General features: G+C 44.3%; 2 protein-coding genes across 2 annotated transcripts; one reads left to right on the forward strand and one right to left on the reverse strand.

Annotated features, from left to right (window-relative positions):
* Nucleotides 1-629: 629 nt before the first annotated feature.
* Nucleotides 630-22,083, forward strand: LOC139666733 (elongator complex protein 2-like; the record flags this gene model as incomplete). Its single annotated transcript, XM_071546052.1, has 15 exons — nucleotides 630-776; nucleotides 1,166-1,261; nucleotides 2,132-2,232; nucleotides 7,462-7,593; nucleotides 8,225-8,374; nucleotides 12,045-12,236; nucleotides 12,534-12,603; nucleotides 12,821-12,916; nucleotides 14,571-14,628; nucleotides 15,746-15,818; nucleotides 16,574-16,766; nucleotides 19,397-19,518; nucleotides 19,893-20,026; nucleotides 20,374-20,487; nucleotides 21,328-22,083. Coding segments are annotated over 15 exons (1,895 nt in total), but the record flags the coding sequence as incomplete, so codon positions are not given.
* LOC139666734 (bactericidal permeability-increasing protein-like) lies at nucleotides 8,578-10,825 on the reverse strand. Its single transcript, XM_071546053.1, has one exon. The coding sequence runs from the start codon at nucleotides 10,820-10,822 to the stop codon at nucleotides 9,410-9,412; it is 1,413 nt and encodes a 470-aa protein (XP_071402154.1). The 5' UTR covers nucleotides 10,823-10,825; the 3' UTR covers nucleotides 8,578-9,409.
* Nucleotides 22,084-23,069: the final 986 nt, after the last annotated feature.

A 23,069-nucleotide genomic window follows, 5' to 3' on the forward strand; every position in this document is an offset into this window, starting at 1 on the left:
GTCATCATTATCATCGTCATCAACATCATGACATCATGACTGACAAACAATCATGGCCTTCCTCCTCCCTGTGCCAGCAGTTGGGAGGCCTAAGGCAGTAGGGATACAGGAATTCTTTTGCCTGTTTTTCTTGGCATACCTAAAACACAAAATGTAAGGAATGGGCGCAGTTGGAGATAATTGCATTTGCTTTGATTACCACCTGATGTATATTTTGCTGAAGCTGCTGAACTGTACTCCTGGTATCTCTTCTCTCGAATGCCTAGATTACTGTACTGACAGATAATTGAAAAAGGCAGCACAGAATCAATACAAGCTCTATAAAACAAGGTCATCAGGGTCCTATCAACCTGGAAATTATATGATTTGATCATATATTATTGAAAGTCATCTTGCGGAGTTATCAAACATCTCTCTTCAATCTGTGTACTCATTTTTAATTATAACATAATTTTCATTCATCTCAAAGTGCCACAAGAACAGTAAAAACAAGTAAAACAATGGGTCAAAAGTAAACATAAATAAATTAATATAACATGGAAAGCAATAGGGGTAAATGCGGTGGAAAGGTAATCTAAAATGGCTTTCTGTAGAGGAAGGTTTTCAGGTGCTCTCTCCAACTTGTTCAGGTGGGGAGCTGTTATTAGCCAGCTGTTCACAGGACTGTCTCATCAGAGTGTGGCGGCTGTGTGCCAAGTCTGGGACGGACGCCCGCGCAGAGGACGATCACACCATCATCAAAATGAAAGAGGACGTTTTTGAAGTGAAGGAGAGAGGTGAGTGCCCAGTGCGGACTTGATTATAAAAGGCTGGTAATTAACCAAATGAAGACATACTGTTTTCGACGGTTTCATGGCACACGGGGGTCGCCGCCACCATAAGATGACCAAGCGTGTGTGTTTTTGCAAAGCTGTGTTTACGTGCGTCAGTGTAATGCATAGTGTAATTAATATTTCATGGAGCATTTAGAATCGCAAGTCGGTGTGCCATAGCAAGTAGAGGGACAACAGAAAAGGTTCAGACAGGCTAAAGCTCAACCAGGTCTGATCTATGCATACTCGCTTTTCTCAACTGCATTTCCTATCTCTTGTGTTCAGAACCTTTATATCCGCTTTATATGCTGTACTAACGGTATGTTTCTGGCCTCCCTGTGTTCCTGCTCCAGACGTGTCCGCAGTGTTTGCTGTGTCTCTTGAGACAGTCCTGGCAGGCCATGAGAACTGGGTCTATGGAGTCCACTGGCAGCCTCCGTTCTACAAAGGTACCTTGATCAAAACTTTAAAGGGAAGCATGAGGATTTTTTTTGGAGCCGGCCCCACTGATCACTAATGAAGCCTATTTTTAGGACAATCAAAAGGTTTCACACTGTTTTTGAGAAATTAGCAATATGTTTCTGCTAGAATTTGTTGGCAGTGCTAGTGCAAGTCAAACGGGGAATTAAACCTTTTCTTTCAGAATCACATATCCATATACATATCGTCTCTCCAAACGGTTCAATCATGTATTGTATTTCTACAGCCTGTGGAAGTAAATGGAATGGCTTGGGATGGAATGGCTTGCATGCAATGCTGAGAGACACTGTTTCTTTCCCATAGGTTTGCACTAGTATTGCTAACAAATGCCAACAAGAGATTGATGGCAATTTCTCAGAAAGAAAAACACTGGTGTGAAAAGTTATTGGCTCAAAGGAAAGTCTCAAAGGGAAAGGCTTCTAAACATGCTGAACCTTCCTTTCAGAAGTCTGGTTGGCTTAAAAGCTAACTGCATCAAAGGTAAAGGTAGAGCAACCCGCACACCAACTGGGCAGGGCCAAGCTGCCTCAAAGGGCACTCAATATGCTGAGATCAATGCAAAAATGTCTTCATTCATTAGGCGACATGGTGAAAAAAGTGCTCATGTCTGAAGTTAAAAGGCAGCAGATGTTTCAATCCATCAGACTATCCTCAGTGCAGTTACTAAAGATAATTTTAAATCCATTGTAGCTTCTGTGTACATCACATTAAACATGATTTTGTTTGTATACTGTAGGTAGAAAATGTTTACGTGATAGAGGGGTCAATAACAGGCCTGACTTGACTGTGTGTGCTGCTCCTGTGCTGATTCTCCAGCGTTCCTTTGTCTCCCCCTACAGGTGGCAAACTGCAACAGCCTCTCCGTCTGCTCTCTGCCTCCATGGACAAGACCATGATCCTCTGGGCTCCTGAGGAGGGATCTGGAGTCTGGGTGGAGCAGGTCAGTGTGGAGCATGCTGGAATACATGAGAGTGAATGCACATACACAGACTTCACACACGCACATTCACAAAAACTCACTCTGAATCACTCTCAATCGCTCTCTCTGAAGCGAAAGCAGAAGGGCATACCCAGATATGCGAGCACACACACACAGATCTACGAAGCGATTTCCCTCTCCATTTCTAGTAGCTTGCCTTTCAGTAGCTTTTGACATGATCTGGAACTGGAGCCTCCCCCCCCAGTATCCCCTCTCCCGCTGTCAGTGCCCCTGCGTTGGTTTCCACTCTCCCTGACATTGAGGTGTCAGGAATAGCAGTGATAGACAGTGATGAAGAGGCGCGGTGCCCGGCGCACCACTGTGAGTTTAGACAAGCCGAGGTTGTCCTCCCCCATCTTCCCTTCTATCACTCACTCACACCGAACCCCCTCTTTTGCAGCCCGTTCCCCAGCAGATCCGACAGGGGATGGAGAGGCCAACGGAAGAAATGCCAGAGCCTCTGCTGCGCCTTTCTCGTTATTTTTTGCTCTTTTTACCCCCCCCGTGATCTATCCATCTCTCTCCCTCTCCACACCTGCCATCCGTCATTTTCTGTCTCCTCCTCCTCGCTCTTCTTCTCTCCCCACATCTCTTCCCTCCCCGTCTCTTCTCCTGTCTTCTCTCTCTCTCTCTCACTTTATCTCTCTCCTCCTTTTCTCTCTCTTACACTTCATCTCTCTCAGCTCCCAACAGCTGCTGTTGTGCCAGCGCGGGGCTAAATTTAACACAAGTGTGGATGGCGAAGAAAAAGCAGTTCCCTGCCCATCTGCCCCACAGTTTTTTTTTTCTTTACATTTTCTGTGTGTGGCAAATTCTCAGATGGTGCCGGAGTACCTCAGATTACCTTTCCACACACTTGCCAGAAACACTTACTCATGGGCACATTTTCGAAAAAAAGCAGACACACACATACACACACACACACACACATAGAGAGAGATGTGATGCCTCACGTTGCACAGAAATCCCTCACCTCGCCATGGCAGGCACCTTGAGTGTCATCACACTCAAAGGTGATTCCACACTTGATCAATGACATTTCTGCGCCTTTGATCTTGTCATTCGCACGCACAGTGACTAGCAACAAAGAGCGGAGATTGGAGCGCTTGTGACAGTCTCACACCTCATCCTCCTCCATCTTGGCCTTGACAAGGGAGGTCATGATTAGTGGCTGAAGCTGTAGGCGTCACATCTTCCCAGGTGGATTAGAGGAAGGTGGGCAGTGGAATGGAAAGGCAGCAGCAAGTTCGGTGTGCCCCCCCCCCCCGGCACAAGTCCGGCACACCGGACTTGCTGCTGCTTTTCCACTTTCCACGTGTAAAACATGTAAAGCTGGGGGGGGGGGTCAGGCCCTCTCGACCTTCTTGATGTGCAGAGGGGGAAAAAAATAAAACCCCATATACCTGGAATAACCTTTTTGTTGAATGTGGAAGTGCATAGTATATGAGTCTCTTTTTCCTCCATTTCTCTTTCCCTCTATTTCTCTTCCTTCTCACCTGTTTTTTCAAACGAGGGAGCCAAACTCTTTGAACTGACAGGTTCCCTGCCTACAAAGGAAGCTTAACCTCTGAAGCTCACACACTCACACACACTCACACACACACAAACACACACAAACACACAGACATAACAGCGAAATGTCAGTGAATTAAACTGTATTTACGTTTTTGTCCCAGGTGCTCTTTACACTTTAGACAGAATTAAAAGCTAAAGCCACATTTTAGACACATCTCTTTAGTCTTTTTCTGTCGGGGGCGTGCTGCATCCCTGAACCGGCCTCACAAAGGCCGTGTTGTGCGTCACGGCAGCGTTCGGCAAAGCAAAGTCCTGAGCGGCAAATGACCGAGCATGTGTGTCTTAATTAGCAGAGTTTTACAAAGAAGCGCTCCGTCTCTCCTCCACGCTGATTAGAGTAATTGGTGAGATTTAATGGAGAGCGGGGTTAGCAGTGGGGTGGCCAGGGCCCACCGCCGCGTAAAGCACATCTTACTAACGAGACACACTGGTAATTAACAGCCCAGACTGACCGCGGCGGGCCACCACAATGCCTGGAGGGATTGTCAGTGTGTGCGTCTGTGTGTGTGTGTGTTTTTAAGAGATAACCTATTTTCAGACCTCTTGTGTACTCCGGACAATTTACAGTGAGCCCCATGGCAAATGAAGTAAAGCAGCTAATACCAAAAGTGGTAATATTTTAGTGTGTGTGGGTGCACGTGTGAATGTGTGTTTATGTTTTTGCAGGAACATGATACGAGTTGATTTCATGTTATACAGGTCGAATGGGAGGAAAGAGTCAGTCAGTCGGTCTCTCAGTCAGTCGGTCAGTGTCTCTCGGATAACGAAAATTTGATTTGAAAACCTGTATGGGCTTTCCCGCCCCGCTGAAGCTCATTCCGTCCTCGTCACCCTCCTCTCTCTCTCTCTCCAAGAATGATATATGCCCTCCTTTCTTAGTTGTCCTTGTTCCATTCCTCCCCCCTGTACCCCCGTTGGCCAGCGATAAGGCATGCCGCACATCCATATTGTTCCCCCTCTCGTAAACAAGACAGATGACGGGCTTTTTGCCTCTGTGAGTTTTTGCATGATTTACGGCAGGCTCTTGTGTGCAGAATTTTAAAATCAATCTGCTTAATGTTGCATCTCTCTTTCTCTCTCAATCTCACCATCTCTCTTTCTATCTTACCATCTCTTTCTTTCTCCTTTCTGTCTCTCTCTCTCTCTCTGGATGGGTAGGAGACTGTGTCACTCAAAGTGAAGCAATGCCTTTATTGCTATCATTAGTTCCGCTGTGTTTCAGCCTGGGGACAGGCATTATTTTGAAGGTCATCGATGACCAGCCCAAGCTTTTTAAGACTGCCGGATGATGGAGGACGCCGCTTGGCTGGCACATGCACTAGATAGACGTAATGAAGATGTGTATGTATCATTACAGGTGTGTGTCAACCTGTTGTGAGTCTGGGTACAATATAATCTATGCATGCACATTGTTATGCGCTTGTCCTGCAATCTGTCTCAGGTTATAGCTGCAGCTGAACGTGCTCTCGATCAACCTACCTGGTTAAAAATGGATAATAGGCTAAGCTGTACATGTTCTCTGATTGGAATCATTAGAGTTAGAATTTAGCACTTCTCATATTTCCTAACAGCCGATTTCCATATCGTTTAAGACACAAGCTAATTAAAGATGGAAGAGATATAATATCGCCGTAGCTGGATACAGACCACAGTGCTGCTGAGGTAGCAGTGTGGCACTCTCTAGGGGGGGTTCTGCCGCTATTGATCTGAATAGATCTCCCCTCTGGACCCAGTTTACCTCCAAGGCCTCTGGGCCCGATAAAGCTTTTAATTGTTTGACTTGCTCATGGCAGTAGGAAGTAGGCCTGGTGCAGAGTTTTACTTTGACTAGTCAAGTATTGATGTAAAAATTCACTCCACCAAGTAAATAATGTTGACTTACAGCTGCAGAAGGGAGTTCTGGTTTGTCTGTTAAGTGGCAAAACTGATATAGCTGCTAATATAATTTTCTCCTATCATGCAGTGGAGCGAGGGTGATGCAGTGGGTATAAAGCTGCTTTCTTGCGTTGTCCATTATAGTCCAAGGACAAAGCTCATTTATTCTACTAGAAGCCACTTATTCTGTGGCAGATTCAGATTATTGACACATTTTAGTCAGAACAGCTCTCTCTAGGAGAAAGAACAATTCCTATTTCTAGTAATTTACGCAGATTTTCAACATTCTGATTGATTTGGGCATTGTTTCTAAGTTATTTCTGTCTAGTGCCGTAATCCTACATTGAATCCTACTGGTTATGCAAGCATCAGGATATGATATTAATATTGTCTGTTTCTTCTATTTTGATTTGTAATTTCTGTTCTCTATGGATATTAATGTCAGTGAAAGGATGAATGCACACAGATTGTGGTGCCATTTTTACATTTTTAGAACTAATGAGAACCTTTAAGTTCTTACGGTGGAATGATATCATTCAGTTGTAATCCTCTTTTTCCTCCTACACTTCTATTTGCATGAAATGTGCTCCTTTATTTCTTTTCTTTTTTTTCTCACCTTTGGAAGAATACTTTGGGGAAACTTTTAATGCAACATTAAGTTCAGATGGAGTTTAAACAGTTACATGCTCATTTGCCATTGTAACTGGTAACCGCCTGTCAGGACATTGCTGACTTAACACATTGTGCTTGAATCAAAATGGGTTAGCGTCAATCAACATGGTGCTCAACTGTGGACAGGTGGCAAGAATCCTGAAACAAGCACTTTTTAGTTTCTATCATTGTTCTGACCTTTGAGGCAGTGATTATGGACTATTTTAAATGGGATTGGGTTTTTTAGTTCAGGCTTATCCTTTAGACAGAGGCCAGGGAGGGTTTACACTGTCTATATGATCTACCCTCTGAATATTACGCAGGGGTCACAGGCTCTCACCCAAATCCAATTTATGTAAATCTCACTCAGTGTTCTCAAGCTTTGCCGTTTTTTATGATTATTTGTTTCATACGATATGGTGCAGTGTGATTGCTTTCATTTTGTATTAGACAAATGTATTTTGTTAGAAAAAACAACACAATTTATTCAACTCTAATAAGTCCAATTTTGCATAATTTCTCATCTGACTTGTCAGCTTAATTTGTTTTTTTGTGCTTCTATCCACCATTATGAAGGCTGTTGGTTAATAAAAGTCTTGGAAGGAGACTGGGAACAGATTGCAGGTTTGCTGTCCCAAACATTTTCATCCTCCCTTCCTCTTCTCTACATTCTTGAGTCTGTAGCCTAAATGCTGATTTTGAGGTAACCAAAAGCTGGTGTTTGACAGAACAAATACGCTACATACTGGATGTCTGAATGGGATACAGGACTACATGTGAGAGTATAGCCTAAAAATTCATCACTATCAGAAATACCAGAATATTGTGTTTCTGAATAGCCTACTTTGGATTCAGGAAACCCTAGCAGGCCTTGATATCCCTGTGTATGTGGCAGGTGATGCATATTCATGTGGTAACAGTGTGAATTGCTTTTATTTTCGTCTGCAGCAAGTCATGATTCTGACCTGGAAATGAACTGTTTTTCGCACACCTGATGTCAGATACGAGTGTGTCAAATACGTAGATGAGTTGTTGGCTTTAATCAATAATGACCGACCCCGTAACCCTTTTTTTTTTCTGTCACACTAGGTGCGTGTAGGGGAGGTTGGTGGCAACACTCTGGGTTTCTATGGCTGCCAGATGAGTCCGGATGGCTCCATGATCGTGGCTCATGCTTTTCATGGAGCGCTACATCTGTGGTACAAGGACCAAAACAGACAGGTGAGAGTCAACATGGCCAAAGTAATACTTTCACTTTCAAATCGCTAGTTAATGCCAGCATTTTTTGTAGATCTTGTATATTCAATTACAAGACAAATGTTAAAATTGTATTTATTTATTTATTTATTATAAAATTGGGTATTGTAGACATAAGTAGAGATCCAACTTTTTTACTTTTGCAAGACGTATAACTTTTTGCTGAAGCATCGCCATTGTGGGTCTGTTGGAAACTAGATTAGATGGCAGTGAGTTGCGACTCAGCTACACTGTGTGAGAGACAGTGATTAGTGTAATTAGTTGCACCAAGTCCCCTGACTGCCACTCAATTTGACTGGCTTAGCATGTCTCTTTGTTGGGTGTCCCTGAGAGAGAGTGGGGTCTGAAGTCACAACGAGGGTTCAGGGATAACTCCATTTCAATTAAACCCGCTTGGAAGGTGAATTTAAAGTTCAGCACAAACCTGAAGGTATTGATAACTGACTCAGATTCTGTTTTGTTTCAAAGGGAATCAGCTTCATAGATGGGGACATTTTCATCAGCAGAGGAGGGATTGTAGTCTGACCTAGATGGAAAATATAGGGTTGAAAGTGGTGAATTGAATGTTACCTGTCACTGCATGGCATTTACCCAGAGAGAGTGGAGTCCAGGGGTTGTGATATCGGGACACTTCAACGCTGTCCTTGACCTGAGCTGGGATCCTGAGGGAGAGTTCATCCTCAGTGTGGGCTCAGACCAGACCACCAGACTCTTCACTCCATGGAGGAAGCGAGGCAGCATACAGGTAAAGTAGGGACAGAATCTCCTGCAATACCTTGACGTGCATTTATAAGAGCATTTGGAAAGCGATTGTAGCGCATAATTGGTGGCATTATTTGAACCGTTTTTAAAATCATTTGATCAATTTTCACAAAATCAAACGACTTGCAGAGCAGCACACACACACACACACACAGCTTTACAGCTGGTTTTGTTTATTGGGTTGCATGAAAGAGAAAATAAAACATTTCTTAGACTTATGCATAGTTAGGAATATTAGGAATGCACTGCTAATATTTGGAATACATCACAAACACCATCAGTCGAGAGTTCAGATCCCTGAAAGAAGATGAATAATTTTAGAGGTTTCAGTAAAACACTGCTGTTGGTGGCTGTATTCCCATGATATGAGCTTGCGGTGTAGATGAAGTACTATCAGTCTACATTTCCTCATTCTTGAGACCATATTGAAAATAGAAGCCCATGAGGTCACTAGCTTTCATACAATGGAAAATGACTTTTCAGAATGCGGAACTGTTTTGTTAGTTCCCAAGAATATGTTTTCAAAATTAATACATTCTGAAAGTAAGATTTACTAATTTACATAGTATCTAATATCATATCATAATATAAAAGTTCTGTGGAGTTGCGTAGTGAAATCAGATGTGCACACATAGGAACAAAGATGTGCGTATTTTGCCATTCACATTGTTATTGCTTCTGTATATCTCCTTTTCTCCAGTAACAAAACAATATCACAATATATTTGTATGCTTTTGACACTGACTGGTTGTACTGACCTATTTGTGATATAGTCAACACCTAATACATATTCTTCTTGCTACAATTTTCTAAAATATGCTTAGTCTCCATTTAATAGGTTCTTTAGTCACAGACCATATTTCCATGATTTCACATGTCATTCTATTACACTATGATTTAGTAATATATGATTATTAAGAGTTTCATAGAAGTAATAGCATAACTTTAGAGTAAAGGAATCAAGACTTGAGATACTTTGATTGCTCACCACGGGTAACACCGTAGGACACTGTGTAGATTAAACCGTAACATCAGAGGAAATGGCTACGAAGCCCACCTCTACCTTCACCACAGGGTTATCCAGGTGAAGCTGGTGGAAGCTGGGTAAAACCGTGCCCTCTGACAGTTTGGCATTCAGTTTAGGTAGAAACATCGTCTTCATTCCAATCTTCATAACATTTTCCAAGATGGTAGTTTGGAATATTCCCACCTCACTTGATGCCAGTGCCAAAGTAAATGTGTTCATCATAGCAGAGCCCCTCATCTTCCCTTGTGAGAAGAACACTTTGCATGTAAAGCTGGAATTGATGTTCAGTTTGAACAGGGGAACCAATGTTTTGTTTGGATGGATTGCAAATGCCTTGACTGAGGCCAAGAGCCCCAGATCCACTTCATCAGAGATGAATCTAAACATTGGAACTTCCCTGGCAACCACATGTAGTTCCATTAGCATGTTGGGGAACATCTTGGGAAGCTGAGGGATAAACGAGCCAAAGAAGCTGGTGTTGAGGTGAAAAGGAGAACTCGGTGGGATCATGCTGTCATTGATCTGGACTTGGAGCAATCCAGCCGAGAAGTAAGCATAGGAAGCAGAGTTGACTGAGAACTCTGACAAGCCAAGGTGGAGCATGTAGTCGCCATGTGGGGTCAACGTGAAGGGTTCGGCTTGAAATGTAGGTTCTGTATGGTGCTGGGCATTATAGAACTCACCCTTGAAATCAAGATGAAGGTTTGAACTTTGCACGCTGGGTGCACTAGTGAGTGGGAGCTCCATGATCAGATTGTGACTGACGCTGACGGAGACGTCCATCGCAGTTAGATGTTGTGTCAAGTCTTCAACAAGCCGCCTAATCTCTGGGCAGATTTTCCCCTCAATTTGGCTTTTTATTTGGCCTTTATTTCTGTCTACAAAGGGCTTGAACAATAGACTTCCCCCACCTTGGACGTTTATCGTTATATCACTGATCCGTGCAGAGCAGAAGGCAATGGAGATGGTTAAGTGTCCCATGTGGTCGTTGCCCAGCTTCACTGCAGAACTCATACCGATGTTTGACAGTGACAGGTCAAATGAACCACCATCATGGATGAGTCCATAGTGCGTATTCCACCTTCCGCTCACCCAGATGCTGAGTCCAGTGACCGCAGTCTGGAGTCCTCCAGTGCCTTCGTCAAACTGCACTGAGGGTTCAGGTAAGATGCATCTGGTGACTGTCATTTCACTGAGAACGTAGTCCACGTTTCCAAGCAGACCGAGGCTGACAGAACCCTGGACTTGTGGAATAGACACACTCTGTACCTTTTGCTGCATCCACTGGGTTCCCAGTTGGCTTCCATATTGAAGTGCCTTTTTGGTCAAAATGAGCTTCATTGCAGGAGTTTCTCCGTAGGAATGAGCAGTAAGGATCAACAGTAACACTAGGGATGACAGCATTCTTGCCTCGATGGGGGAGTGTGGACACTGTGCAGTGCAGTGCAAAATATATACTGCTTTCTGTAACTTCTCTTTCTAAATGTCAGATTTAGGTGACCACGCTTCCTGTTTTATATGATAGGGAACTTGCACATACTGTCATACAAACTATACCTGAATACATCTCAAACTTAAAGTCTACACTGACTGTGATTATATTAACAGTCAGTGTATTATTGGCTGCTGTACTGCTCAACCTATTCTGTTTTTTTAGAGGACAAGTAGTTTGACATGCGGCATGTTCCTCATGACAGGGACACAGCTGTTTCACACAGTCATGATGTGTTTGCAGGCATATTGTCTGATGTTTTGGCTTCATACTTATTACCTTATTACCTTCTATCTACCTTCTATCTTAAATGGCATTATTTATACATGGTCCCCTCAATTTAGGAAGCCAAAAGTATCTGAAGGGAATAAGATTATATAGTATATAATAAAGTAGTCATTTTTCACATATACTAAAAACATCTTGCCATGGAAAAAGTCTTCAATTGAAACGTCCGTAGACTTATTGTCACCTTCAGTCTCCATCCTCCTTGTAAGTAACTGTGATAAATCAGCAGTCGACTGCTTGGTTTAAATTACTCTGAGGCAGTATGGAGTCCATGGTTGTCATGCGCTAATCTTCTCCTATAGCCACTGGGTTCCTAGAGTTTTCCCATAATGAAGCGCTTTGTTGTTCAGAGGAAGCTTCATGGCAGGCTATTCAGGAATGGTAGGAACTCTTACTTTGAAGGAGAAAATTACCACTTTAACCCCAACTTGACTTGTTTTATATTACGTATATATGTATTTATGCGAAGGTGTAGTTTTCATTTGGATTCAAGCTTTTCTGTATAAGACGCATAACTGTATTCCTGACTAATTTTGAGAAAATGTAACTCGCATTATATATTTAAGGTGCAAAATAACAAACCAGACCGTCTTGACTTCTTTTTTATATATATATTTTTTTCTGTAACTTAGATGTTAAGAAGCTTCAAGGAGGAGGAGGAGGAGTTATTTATTATTATTTCAGCTCTTTTTTTTTGGTGTTGACTATGATTCACAAATAAATCCCAAGACAGTCCCACTGTTAACGACTGTCATTGTTTTCCATCTTGCTGTCTTAACAAGGCCAATACCACAGCATCCATCTCCGTCTCTTATGTCTTCTCTTCTGCCTCTCTATCCCTTGCAGGCAACCTGGCATGAGATCTCGCGCCCACAGATCCATGGGTATGACATGCAGTGTCTGGCCATGGTGGGAAGGTTCCAGTTTGTGTCCGGAGCCGATGAGAAGGTGCTGCGAGTGTTTCAGGCACCACGGAACTTTGTGGAGAACTTTGCTAACATCTCTGGCACGACTCTCGAGAAGCTGTTGGCATCCAGTGTGAGTAATACTATATTGAGAATTTTTCAGTTATCAAATTTTGTTTTTTTCCGTGCCCAGTAATAGTTGAGTGGTTAAGTCCGCCTCTTCTGGAGCCACATGTTCCCTCACTGTCCTAGAGTCAAATCCCACCAGAACTTTCTCTCCTGTGTCTCCCCTACTCTGTCTTTCCACTCTAAATAATAATAAAATAAATGGTGAGTGGACTAACCACTCCCCTTAAAAAAAACCCTTGGTGGTTATTGATATGCATTTTTACACAGGTGTGTGTTTATTCATGTATTTGTTCATTGCCAGGACACTGCCGACCTTCCAGAAGGAGCCAGCACACCTGCCTTAGGTCTATCCAACAAGGCTGTATTTCAAGGTAAAAACTTGTTCAGCTATGCATTTGAGCATTTCAGTTTTCAGGGTTTCGTGGCCAATTTTTGCCTTGTAATCAATTTCCATTAGCTCCACACAGTGGTTCTGGACAGCAGTGCATCATTAAATTTGGAGATGATTCATCTTTAAAGTTTGTTCAGTAGCTTCTACTTCACTTCTCTTATAAATGTTATTTACAAAAATGTAATTTTAATTTGCAGGTGACCTCGCTCCAAAGACTAATAAGGAAGAGGAACAGTTCAGCAGTGTGTCTGACCAATACCAGGAGTCTTACTTCCACCCTCTCAACCTTACTGGTACTTTCAGTTAAATAAATCTGTGTAAATACATGTTCACATCATAAGATAGACTCAAAGAGCCGTGAACAAGACGTTTTTCCCCTCAATTTAGTCTTTGTCATCGTTAAAGTACTCATTCAGATTAAACCTCCCTAGACAAGAACCGATGAAGCAGATTAATAATTTTTACAGAGAAAAGCAATGACTCACCTAAACTATAATGCGTCCCTATCTCCCTCCGCAATCTCAAAGCCTGATTCATATTCCTCTGTCAGATCCATCCACTAGTCGGACAAGGCGGCCCCAGAGCACACTTTAGAGTTTCTGTCTCCCTGTTGTAGGATATTCTTATAAGAGACAATGATATGCAGCCAGAAGGACAGCTAGTTATTAGTCTTTGCTCTCCCTGTGCTCTAAAAAAAATACAGGAAAAAGTGTTAGAAAGAATGAGTTGCCAGTCCAAAGCAACTGAAAACCTGAAAAAACCTGAAATCCTATACCTGAGATGAGGTGGGGAGGTTGAGGCAGTGAAATGAGGAGGAGGATGAAGGTAAAAAAGGTAGAAAGAGGTACACAGAGAAACAGGAGAGAGCAAGAAACAAGGGGAAAAAGAGAGAGAGAAAGTGATTGTAGAAAGAAGGCAGATGGGAAGTGGATGAGAGTGAAATGAAGAGAGCGTGGTGGGGCTGTTGGAAACCCCTAGGCTAGACGGTGTCGAGGGCCGTCATCAGCATGATTGAAGCCGCTCCTTAATCTGCAATGCTAATTAGAAAGCAGGCTTATGTGATTGCAAAGTTTAAGTATCGATGACCCCAGGCTGTAGAGAGCAACCAAGCGGCGAGACTGTTGTTAACAACACATTTCCTCTTCTCTGATTGGCTCCCAGAGGCAGGAAGATTAATGAATAATTAGACAGAATGGGAAGCCGATGACCAATAACAAAGCAGAAGGAGTGTGGCTTTCAATCACATGCAAAATGAAGGCAAAGAACGCTTGTGTAAGAGTCTGCGGTAGGAAGGAGAGGATTGGCACCCGGCTAAATTTGATCCCCCTCAAAGCCAGCAGCCGTTAAGAATTGGAGATAAAGCTGCGGTTGTTTCAAAATAGCTTTTTGGGAAAAGCGGCAAGTTGAAGGGCTAAGGATTTTATGCGAGCTAAATGCTAAGAGGAGCTGTATGTGAATGTGAGAGAACATTGTCTCCAGGCGATCAATCATGTTCTCTGTCTGGCATATGGCTGTACTTCTGTATTACTCTCTTTCTCCCTCGCTCTCTCTCTTGCTCTCTCTCTCACTCTCTTGTGCTTACCCTCTCTCTCTCTCCCTGTTGGACTTGTACTCTTGTCACATACACACTTCCACATGCTCCTTTCTCTCTCTATCCCTCTTTGGGTTAACAGTGTGGGGATTTAAAAGAGGGAAATTATAATAGCCACTCGGATGTAATCCTCATTTAGTAAATTGGGAACTGGTTGTATTTGAATTTTAAAACAGCTCAGTTTTCAGGGCCTCGCAAACGGCAGTTATGTAAGAATTCTAAAATATATGGTTCATCACATACTGTGTGTGTGTGTGTGTGTGTGTGTGTGTGTGTGTGTGTGTGTGTGTGTGTGTGTGTGTGTGTGTGTGTGTGTGTGTGTGTGTGTGTGTGTGTGTGTGTGTGTGTGTGTGCAGAGCCCCCACCAGAGGATCATCTCCTCCAGAACACACTCTGGCCTGAGGTCCAGAAACTGTGAGTATCTCTCCGCTAACAGCCTATCCATCCCTCTGAACTTGACTTTGGGTTTATTGTTATACATGATACCCAGAGAGCAATGTAACACTAACTTGCAGCAGATTCTAACACAACATACGATAACAATCTGAGTTTCTACCCCTACTTATTTCTACTTCATTCACTTCCCCTGCCTGTAACGACATTGGGGTTCCCATATCGCTCATAATGAAGGAAAATTACCAGATGGAATTGTTTTTGTTTGCTTTTGCCCAAAGGGATTAATATATCTGAGAATGATGGACTTCCTAAAGCTCTCAGTGCTGCCCCCCCCCCCCCCCCCCCCCACTCACCAGCCAATCAGAATGCAGATTCCTACTATCCCATGAGCCTTTTCCCCAGGCTGAATATATTGCCTCCATTTGTGGCCAATGTTAAATCCATTTACTAGTCAATGCAGCATAAACATGACGTATGGTGTGGGCATTTATTGGAGTTGTGGGCATTGTGTGTTGAATAGCATTTTTCTACCTCAATTTGGCATCAACCCCCTTGAATAATTTAGCGCATAATAGAAACATTAAAATGAGTAAGTGGCCGAATTATTTTTGTGGCATAAATAATTCTCTCACCATTGTGCCAAATTGCCAGGTTGCAGAAAGTTTAGTAGTTCTATGGGAATTTCTCTACTGACTAGCCGTCTGTGATTTCAGTTTGTTGACATTTTAAAACAACAAGGTGATAGTCAGCAAGCTAAAAGTAATTAGGTTCTGAATGATTAGCCAGAGCGTCATTGTTCATTTCTGTCAGAGGGAGAAGGAGCAGTCATTGCAGATCAGTATTTTAATTTCACACTCTGTCTGCTTATTTACCTGTCAGCTAGGGATGATGCCTTGAGCCTGGGAGCTTGTCAGGGCAACGCTTAGGAATAACAAAATACTTAATTTACTGTCAGACTGGGAAAGCTGTCTTTGTTGTTGTGCTTCCTTCTTTTGCTCTCCCCCCACTCCCCCTCTCCTCTCTCTGTCTCTCACAACCTGTCTGTCCTTCCACATATTCGTTGGCTTTTATCTTAGAGCCTGTTAATGATTAATCTCTCGCCCGCCTCTTTCTTCCCCTCCTCTCTCACCTCCAGGTACGGCCATGGCTTTGAGATGTTCTGTCTTGCCTCAGACAGCGCCAGAACGGTGGTGGCCTCTGCATGCAAGGTTAGTGTGATAACACCGAGGCCAGAGGCCACATCACACACACATACACACACACACACACACACACACACACACACAGAGTCTGTACTACATGGCCCCTGTAGCACATCACTTGGGGCTTTAGGTCGGAAGAGAGAGTGCATTATCTGTCACATCACATATGTATGTGCGCATACTCCCACACTTACACTCTTATACATACAAGAATGATTGTCTGCTGGAGGGCTGCATGTGCTCATGCATACGTGCATGCCCACACACACACACAAACACACACACACACACACACACATCAGAGCTGGGTTGACTGTGCTGTCAGTCAGGCATTGAAAGTACTGTGGTGGGGCAACGCAGGACAGCCTGTCCTGACCTTGGTTGTACTGCCAAACGCAGACACACACATACACACATACACACACACACACACACACACAGCTGGTAGCTGTCAGAGATGGACAGTATGGTTTCTCGCCTATCTCCATCTCTGGCATGCAGTCCTTATTTTCACTTTCAGCTGCCTCTCTTTCTACCTCTGCCTTGCCCACCTCTCTTTCCATCCCTCCCTCACTCCATGTCTCACTCCCTTCCTCCTCCCACCACACATTACATCCTCCATCCATCTCCCTGTCTTCTTCCAACTGTCCCTCCTCCCTTCGTCTTTTTCCTCCCTTTAGCCTCTACATGTTTTTTTCAACACGTCATTGCTGTACTATGTATTTTTTATGAATCTAAATGAACCTACACTGTGTTCCTAGGCGTCTAAAGCGGAGCATGCGTCAGTGCTGCTGTGGAGCACAGCCTCCTGGCGTCAGCTCCAGGCACTGCCCTGCCACACCCTCACCGTCACCCAGATGGCCTTCTCCCCCCACTCACAGCTCCTTTTGGCCGTGTCCCGAGATCGCACCTGGTCTCTATGGAGACGGAACCCGCCCACTCCTGATAGCTCAGGTGAGAAGGGGAGGGGCGCTTGTTGTGGAGGGATGTGGGATTAGTTACAGGATGAACGATCCAACTTAAAGGACCCATATTATTCAGGTTCATGACTTTGTTTTCAAATGTGCTATGGCTCAGGATAAGAATAATGTTCTTCATGATGTTTTGCAAATAAATGTAGTTTAGTTAAAGGGCATTTATGGAGTGAATTTGGAGAATAAGCCCTCACAGGGAGAACAGTCACAACACTGGACCCTGATTGGCCGACAATACCAGCTCCTCTAATTCAAATGACGTAAACCTGCTGATGGAGAAGTTCCAGCTCAAATGCTGCAAACTTGCCTGATGGGAAGGATTTTCCTAATTATTAGTGCAGTGAGCCAATCAAGACCAAGTGCAGTTGTGATGCGTTGCCTGGAATTAGTCCAAAACGGCCTGTAAAAATTGATAGATTTATTGAAAATACAATAACTTCAAATTTAACCACTCAAAATATTTTTTTTTGTTTATATGTATAAATAGAGGAAAATCGGATTTGTTTTGTTCCAATAGAATAGTTAATTGTGGCTATTGCAGTGTCGCTTTGAACATGGATGAGTAGTCCTTTCTGTTACCCATTTTGTCTGTTGTACAATTTCTCTAAAGATTTTGCTTGACTTACCTCTCTGAGACTCATTGCTGGTGACGTTAATGGTTACAGAAGCAAATTTGTGGCTAGAAGGTCACCATCTTCAGTCGCTAGATGGTCTGGGAAGTCAAGTGAATGAGAAACCCTCTCTCCTCCTTCAGTAACAGCTGTTAACCTTCTTTAGAGCAAAGGAGCCGACCCCTAAATACTCCTGTGCAGCTCCCCACTTGTCAACAGTACAAGACAGCGGATACACTGGGCAGCTCCCGTTAGAGTCTGTGTGTGTGTGTGTGTGTAACCGCTTCTCCATGCAGCTCCTCTGCAGACGCCCATGCTGTAAACAAGAGCGTGTTCTTAGCAAACTTGCTTGGATAAATAGGAGAATCTCAGCGCAGTGCCACAGACAAACAACCCGAGCGAGCCTGCGTCCAAGATGAGCAGAAAAAATTTCAGCACACAACCTTTAAGCCCACAGGATTTCATCCCACCTGCCTCTGGCAACGAATCCCATGGCCCTTTTGGCAGCTCAGGGTGGGCTAAATGGGCACTGACAGTGGCTAACCAGCCCAGCGCTCTCCTATTTGCCTGTATGGTGGAGTGCAGCGGGGCAGGAGTGTGTGTGTGTGTGTGTGTGTGTGTGTGTGTGTGTGTGTGTGTGTGTGTGTGTGTGTGTGTGTGTGTGTGTGTGTGTGTGTGTGTGTGTGTGTGTGTGTGTGTGTGTGTGTGTGTGTGTGTGTGTGTGTGTGTGTGTGTGTGTGTGTGTGTGTGTGTGTGTGTGTGTGTGTGTGTGTGAGAGAGAGAGAGGGTTCCCGTCTGTTCTGGTTGGCTGCTGAATCACTCAGGCTGATTGTGAAGAACACACACACACATTCTCACAGGCCAGACCAGGGAAGGTTAAACGAAGTCAGAGCTGATCAAACAAACTGACTCCCTCCATCCCTCCCTCCCTCCTTTCTTTCTCTCTTTCTCAACCCTTCCATCGGTCTTACCTGGACTGTTATGCCATCCTCCCTTCCTCTTCCATCTCCCTCTCTCCCTCTCCGCCTCCTATCACTCTCCCCCTGGGTCAAACACCCAGAAATCTTCATTAAGGAGACACTGTCCTCTTTCTCTCTTTCTGTCACTTTCTTTCTGCCTTCCTTCCAGGCTGTCTAGCCTGTTTATATGCCCTGTTTTTATATTCTTGAAGTCTTTTGCTTGTCGTCTCTCCTCTGAACGCTCTCTTTCCTGCCACACCTGCTCCTCTCTCTCCCATCCCTAACTCTCCCACCTCCTCCTCCTATATGTCTCTATCTCCTGTCTCCTTCTCTGTCTCTGTGTGGTGGGACTGACCAGCCCAACATGCCCCACCAATGTGGATGGAGACACCACACAGCTGCACCTGTCTGTCTCAAATATATGTGTGTATTATAGAGAGAGAAAGGGAGAGTTTTGCATGTGTGCACAGACAGGACAAGGTGATTAACTCGGCCTGCTGTGGCGACACTGTGGTTTAACAGCCATGTGTGCACGCAAGCTTGGTTATGTGTGTGTGTGTGTGTGTGTGCCTGTCGAGAGCAGCACAGCTACGGACACGCGGACAGACGGCTGCCAGCAGCATACAAACAAGCTCTCTGGGGAAAACCAATCTGGGGGCTGAAATGACTTAGGCTGGGGAAATAAACAGCAGCAGGTCATAAACCAAAACTGACTGAAATGGAGGGCCGGAACGAGGTTCTCTGTCGTGTTGGGTTGTTTATTTGTCGCTTGGGAGAGTCTTTGTTTCTGTGGAGTGGTGATGCAGGGATCCAGACGTCCTGACTCCTCGCCACACAAATCACAATAGGAATTTCAACTGCTGCCTCTTTTTGAATCGAAAGCAAGTGTAAACGTGTTTTGGCATAATTGAAAAGTGACAAAACATATGTAGTGTTGTGATTGATATTCAAGTAATTATAATGAAATCGAGGTTTAACTCATTCTTCATATATTCCTTTCTCTTCGGGTGTGAATGTGTGTGTTTGTCGTATCCATCCAGAGCCCCAGTTCTCCTTGTACGCACACACGGGGAAGGACACCGCCGTACACAGCCGAATCATCTGGTCCTGTGACTGGAGCCCCGACAGCAAATACTTTGTCACTTCCAGTCGTGACAAGAAGGTAACATGCAAATATTAGACACATTTTCTTATAAACTATATTGGACTTTCTTTTGGAATGGCATACACAACGAAAGTAAACTTGTCAGCATCAAATTTCCAAACAAATTCTGGAGACACATCACTGGAGAGATGCATGATATTCTGATACGCTAACTATGTATTATTACAGTCTCATTTTGTGAGTTTTGCTGAAAGGCAGAGCAAACTTCCTGCCTTTTGTTGCACAGGAGAGCTAGATATTTTTTTGTGATGGAGAGTGACGGTGACAAAATCGCCAGTTGTATATTGAGGGCATCTCCAGCAGTGAGGACTGTCCCCAATCTTTGTTGACCATTCATAAAGTGATGAATGCATGCATGTGTTGGTGTCCAGGTGATAGTGTGGGGTCCATGCAGTTTGGAGGAGAACGGAAACCCTCCAGAGATCCAACCCTGTTCCTCCATCTTGGATGTGGGCGATTCTGCCACCGCCGTAGCTGTCTGCCCCATACTCTGCTCTGATCACAGGTAAGACAAAGTTTACTCTTCTAGCCAAATTCTGAGATGGGGTCCTCTTGGTAAAATCTCATCCCTCTCATCAAGTCCCTTGTTTTTTTGTAGCCAACCCTATGAACAAGTATCACCTTGTTCATTGACAAGACCAGAATAATGTCTTTCTTTAATAGAGATATGGTTCTCTGTCTCGAGGCAATGTTGCCTTTGAGTCGACCTTTGCCGATGACTGGAGTCCTTGTGATGAACAGAGAAATCACAGAAAAATAAAAAAAAGTAATTGAATAATTTATTTTCAGGAAAACTTGTGCTCAATTGATATACAGTATAGGACTACAAATGTGTATGTGTGCATTTCACAGCTACTTGCTGGCAGTGGGCTTGGAGTGCGGCAGGATCCTGCTGTACAGGTGGAGCCCCAGCCAGGAGCCTGCTGGAGGACTGGACTGGAGCCGGTGTGGAGAAACGGACGCCTCGTATCCTTTCAACACGCACAACCAGAGTCCATATGAAGTTCATTAGCAATTTTCAAAGGCCTCTGCTGGCCACTGGCAGTCGATCTAAATGACAGAGCGGCAGCCAAAGAGCCGTTGTGTTACTGTAACAGTAGTGTGGCTTCAGCCTGAAGCCTGGTGGGAGCAGCAGCTTTCTGTTTACCATTACGGCTGCAGGAGAGAAAGGCACCGGGCCGCAGGGTGGAGCTGAATGGCTGCGCTTCTTTTGAACAGAGCAGCACTTAAATGGGAAGAGCCATCAACAGGTTCTTTTGTGTTTTTGTAAGAGTGTGTGTGTGTGTGTGTGTGTGTGTGTTGCATCCCATGTGGGTGTTCTGTGTGAGTCATCGGCTGTGGAGCAGAGGAAGTGAATTGAAGACTGGAGCCTGCACTGAGTCTTTGTATCAGAGGGCTTCTGCTCCTCAGACGGCCTTTACAGAAGTGTTTTGCTTTACTGCTGCGCTAGTTCTGCTGCACAGAACCGTATTTTTGCCAATTCGACAACTTTCAAAATGAATGAGTTGGTCTGTGCCTCATCAGCGTTTTTTTTTTTAGAAGTACTTTTTGAAATATATTTTTTCACCCCCCGTTTTGTGTGTGTGTGTGTGAGATTGTGTGCGTGCCCCTGTGTGTGTGTGTGTCTGCAAGCCAAGCGTGTTGTAAGATGTTTGCGACCAGTCTTTGTTCATGTCGGTGTGTCTGAGATGGAGAGACGGTAATGTGTTAGACGTTTTGCTGCGTCTTAGCTAATGCTTAATACATTCTGAGTAGGCCAACCGCAGCAGTATCCCGTTGTTTCCCTTCACCACGCTCCTCTCGCAGACAAAGCCACGCCCTGGCAGTGAAGAGGCTCCGCTGGAGGCCCAAGGCGGGCTGGGCGGGTCGAGAGAGCAGCAGCGGGGTCGGCGTGCAGGGAGAGAAGGACGGGCGGTCAGACGGAGGGAACGGAGCCGAGGAGGAGAGCTCCTGGGTCCAGCTTGCCAGCGCCAGCGCCGACCACTCTGTCAAAATCTTCAACGTCAACAAAAGGGCTCTTTAGCACCGCCAACACTGACACTATTATGTCTCACACACACAAAGACGCTCGGACTGAAGGGCCACGGGCCTGTCTGGGGCACCGAGGCCACCGCTGCTCCCTGGCACGCCATTCAGTCCCAGTGACAGCCAGTTAAGACAGGGGGTCACTCCCAGGACAAAGCCGCGGCCCACATGCCCCGCAGTCTGTCTGGGCAGATCTGACCGGATTTGATGGGTGTAAGCAAGATGGTGAAAACACTGTGACCTCAGGGTGGTATTTTGCTTATACACTTCAAAGTGTTTTAGAGTCAGAGAAGCGGCTTGTATTCACTGGACGTCCATTCACTGCCAGAGACGGTACGTTTAAACTGTCCAAGCAAACATTTACATGGTCAAACGCAGCCTATTGTTTCTGTGGCTTCAGTGACCGATCAAGAAACCAATTAGTTTGCTCTCTGGCTGTTAGGATGTAATATATTCTCTCCTCTGCAATATCTACAAGCATGGCTTATGTGGTGTATTGTTCCTATGTTTTGTGATCGATTCATTAAATTTCTTTTTATATCCAACTGTTCTTTGTCTGAATTAAGCTATAATGAGGGTGCGATCACAAAATTGAAGAACTCTTAATGCAACATGGTGCAAAATCACAGAAGATCGCTAGTGTACATTAGAGTAAAAGTAGAATAGAATATTAAAGTTGACTGTAGATTAGGATAAAGCAAAGGAGCGACACAGACGGCCCAGTTACTGTACACTGCAGCCCCAGATTAATGTAACAAGGTGCTTTTGGAGACCTGCAAGGACCTTAACAGAATTCCCCAAGGACAGAGGAAGTCCACGTTTTGGATTTACTGTGGGTTCAGCCGAGTGCGCCATCATTACATGTCAGCCATAAATCTAGCTCTAGGAGAGTGTAAGTACCAGCCATAACTCTCGCTCTAATCGCATAGCCCTGTATGTATGGAGGCATCAGTCAATCCAGGCCACACGCGCCCCTCTAGGAAATGGCTGTTTTTCAAACAGTGAAGCAAATGAGGTTTTGGGCCAATATGGCCATATATCAAGGGGTTTTACACATCATATATAACATAATGTAATTATTGAATCATTATCTCTGATGTTTCAATTTAAACATGAATGATCGTTATGCCGGGGAATTTCATCAACACATTTGTGTGAGAAGCGCTCTCTCAGCTCTTTGCCCTGACTAGCATACTAATACATTAGGCATATGTTCCTTTCTAAAATGTCCCCCCCAATGTGCCCTTGACCACTCATCCTGATGAGGGTGGATAATGTTGAAGCGGGGAGAAATTAGAAGTCATGTCGGGATATGCTGGAATTCCGCAGATATATGGGGGAAATGGTGACCGGTGGCACAGGTAATATCCCACTTAGAGGGGATCCGGCTAAATATTCTCAGAAACACCAGATCTATAAAGGGTAGTGAACAAGGGAATATTGGAGGTGAATATATTGCCCTGCTTCTATGTCAAAATGTCACTTCTTAAAGGCGAAGAGGCACAATGCTCTCTCCATTGAAA

This window comes from Centroberyx affinis, unplaced genomic scaffold (genome assembly GCF_046629955.1).
Source record: "Centroberyx affinis isolate AG114_WGS23_722 - 3 ecotype Tasmania unplaced genomic scaffold, CSIRO-AGI_Caff_v1 ptg005099l_1, whole genome shotgun sequence".
NCBI classification, from domain to species: Eukaryota; Metazoa; Chordata; class Actinopteri; order Beryciformes; family Berycidae; genus Centroberyx; species Centroberyx affinis.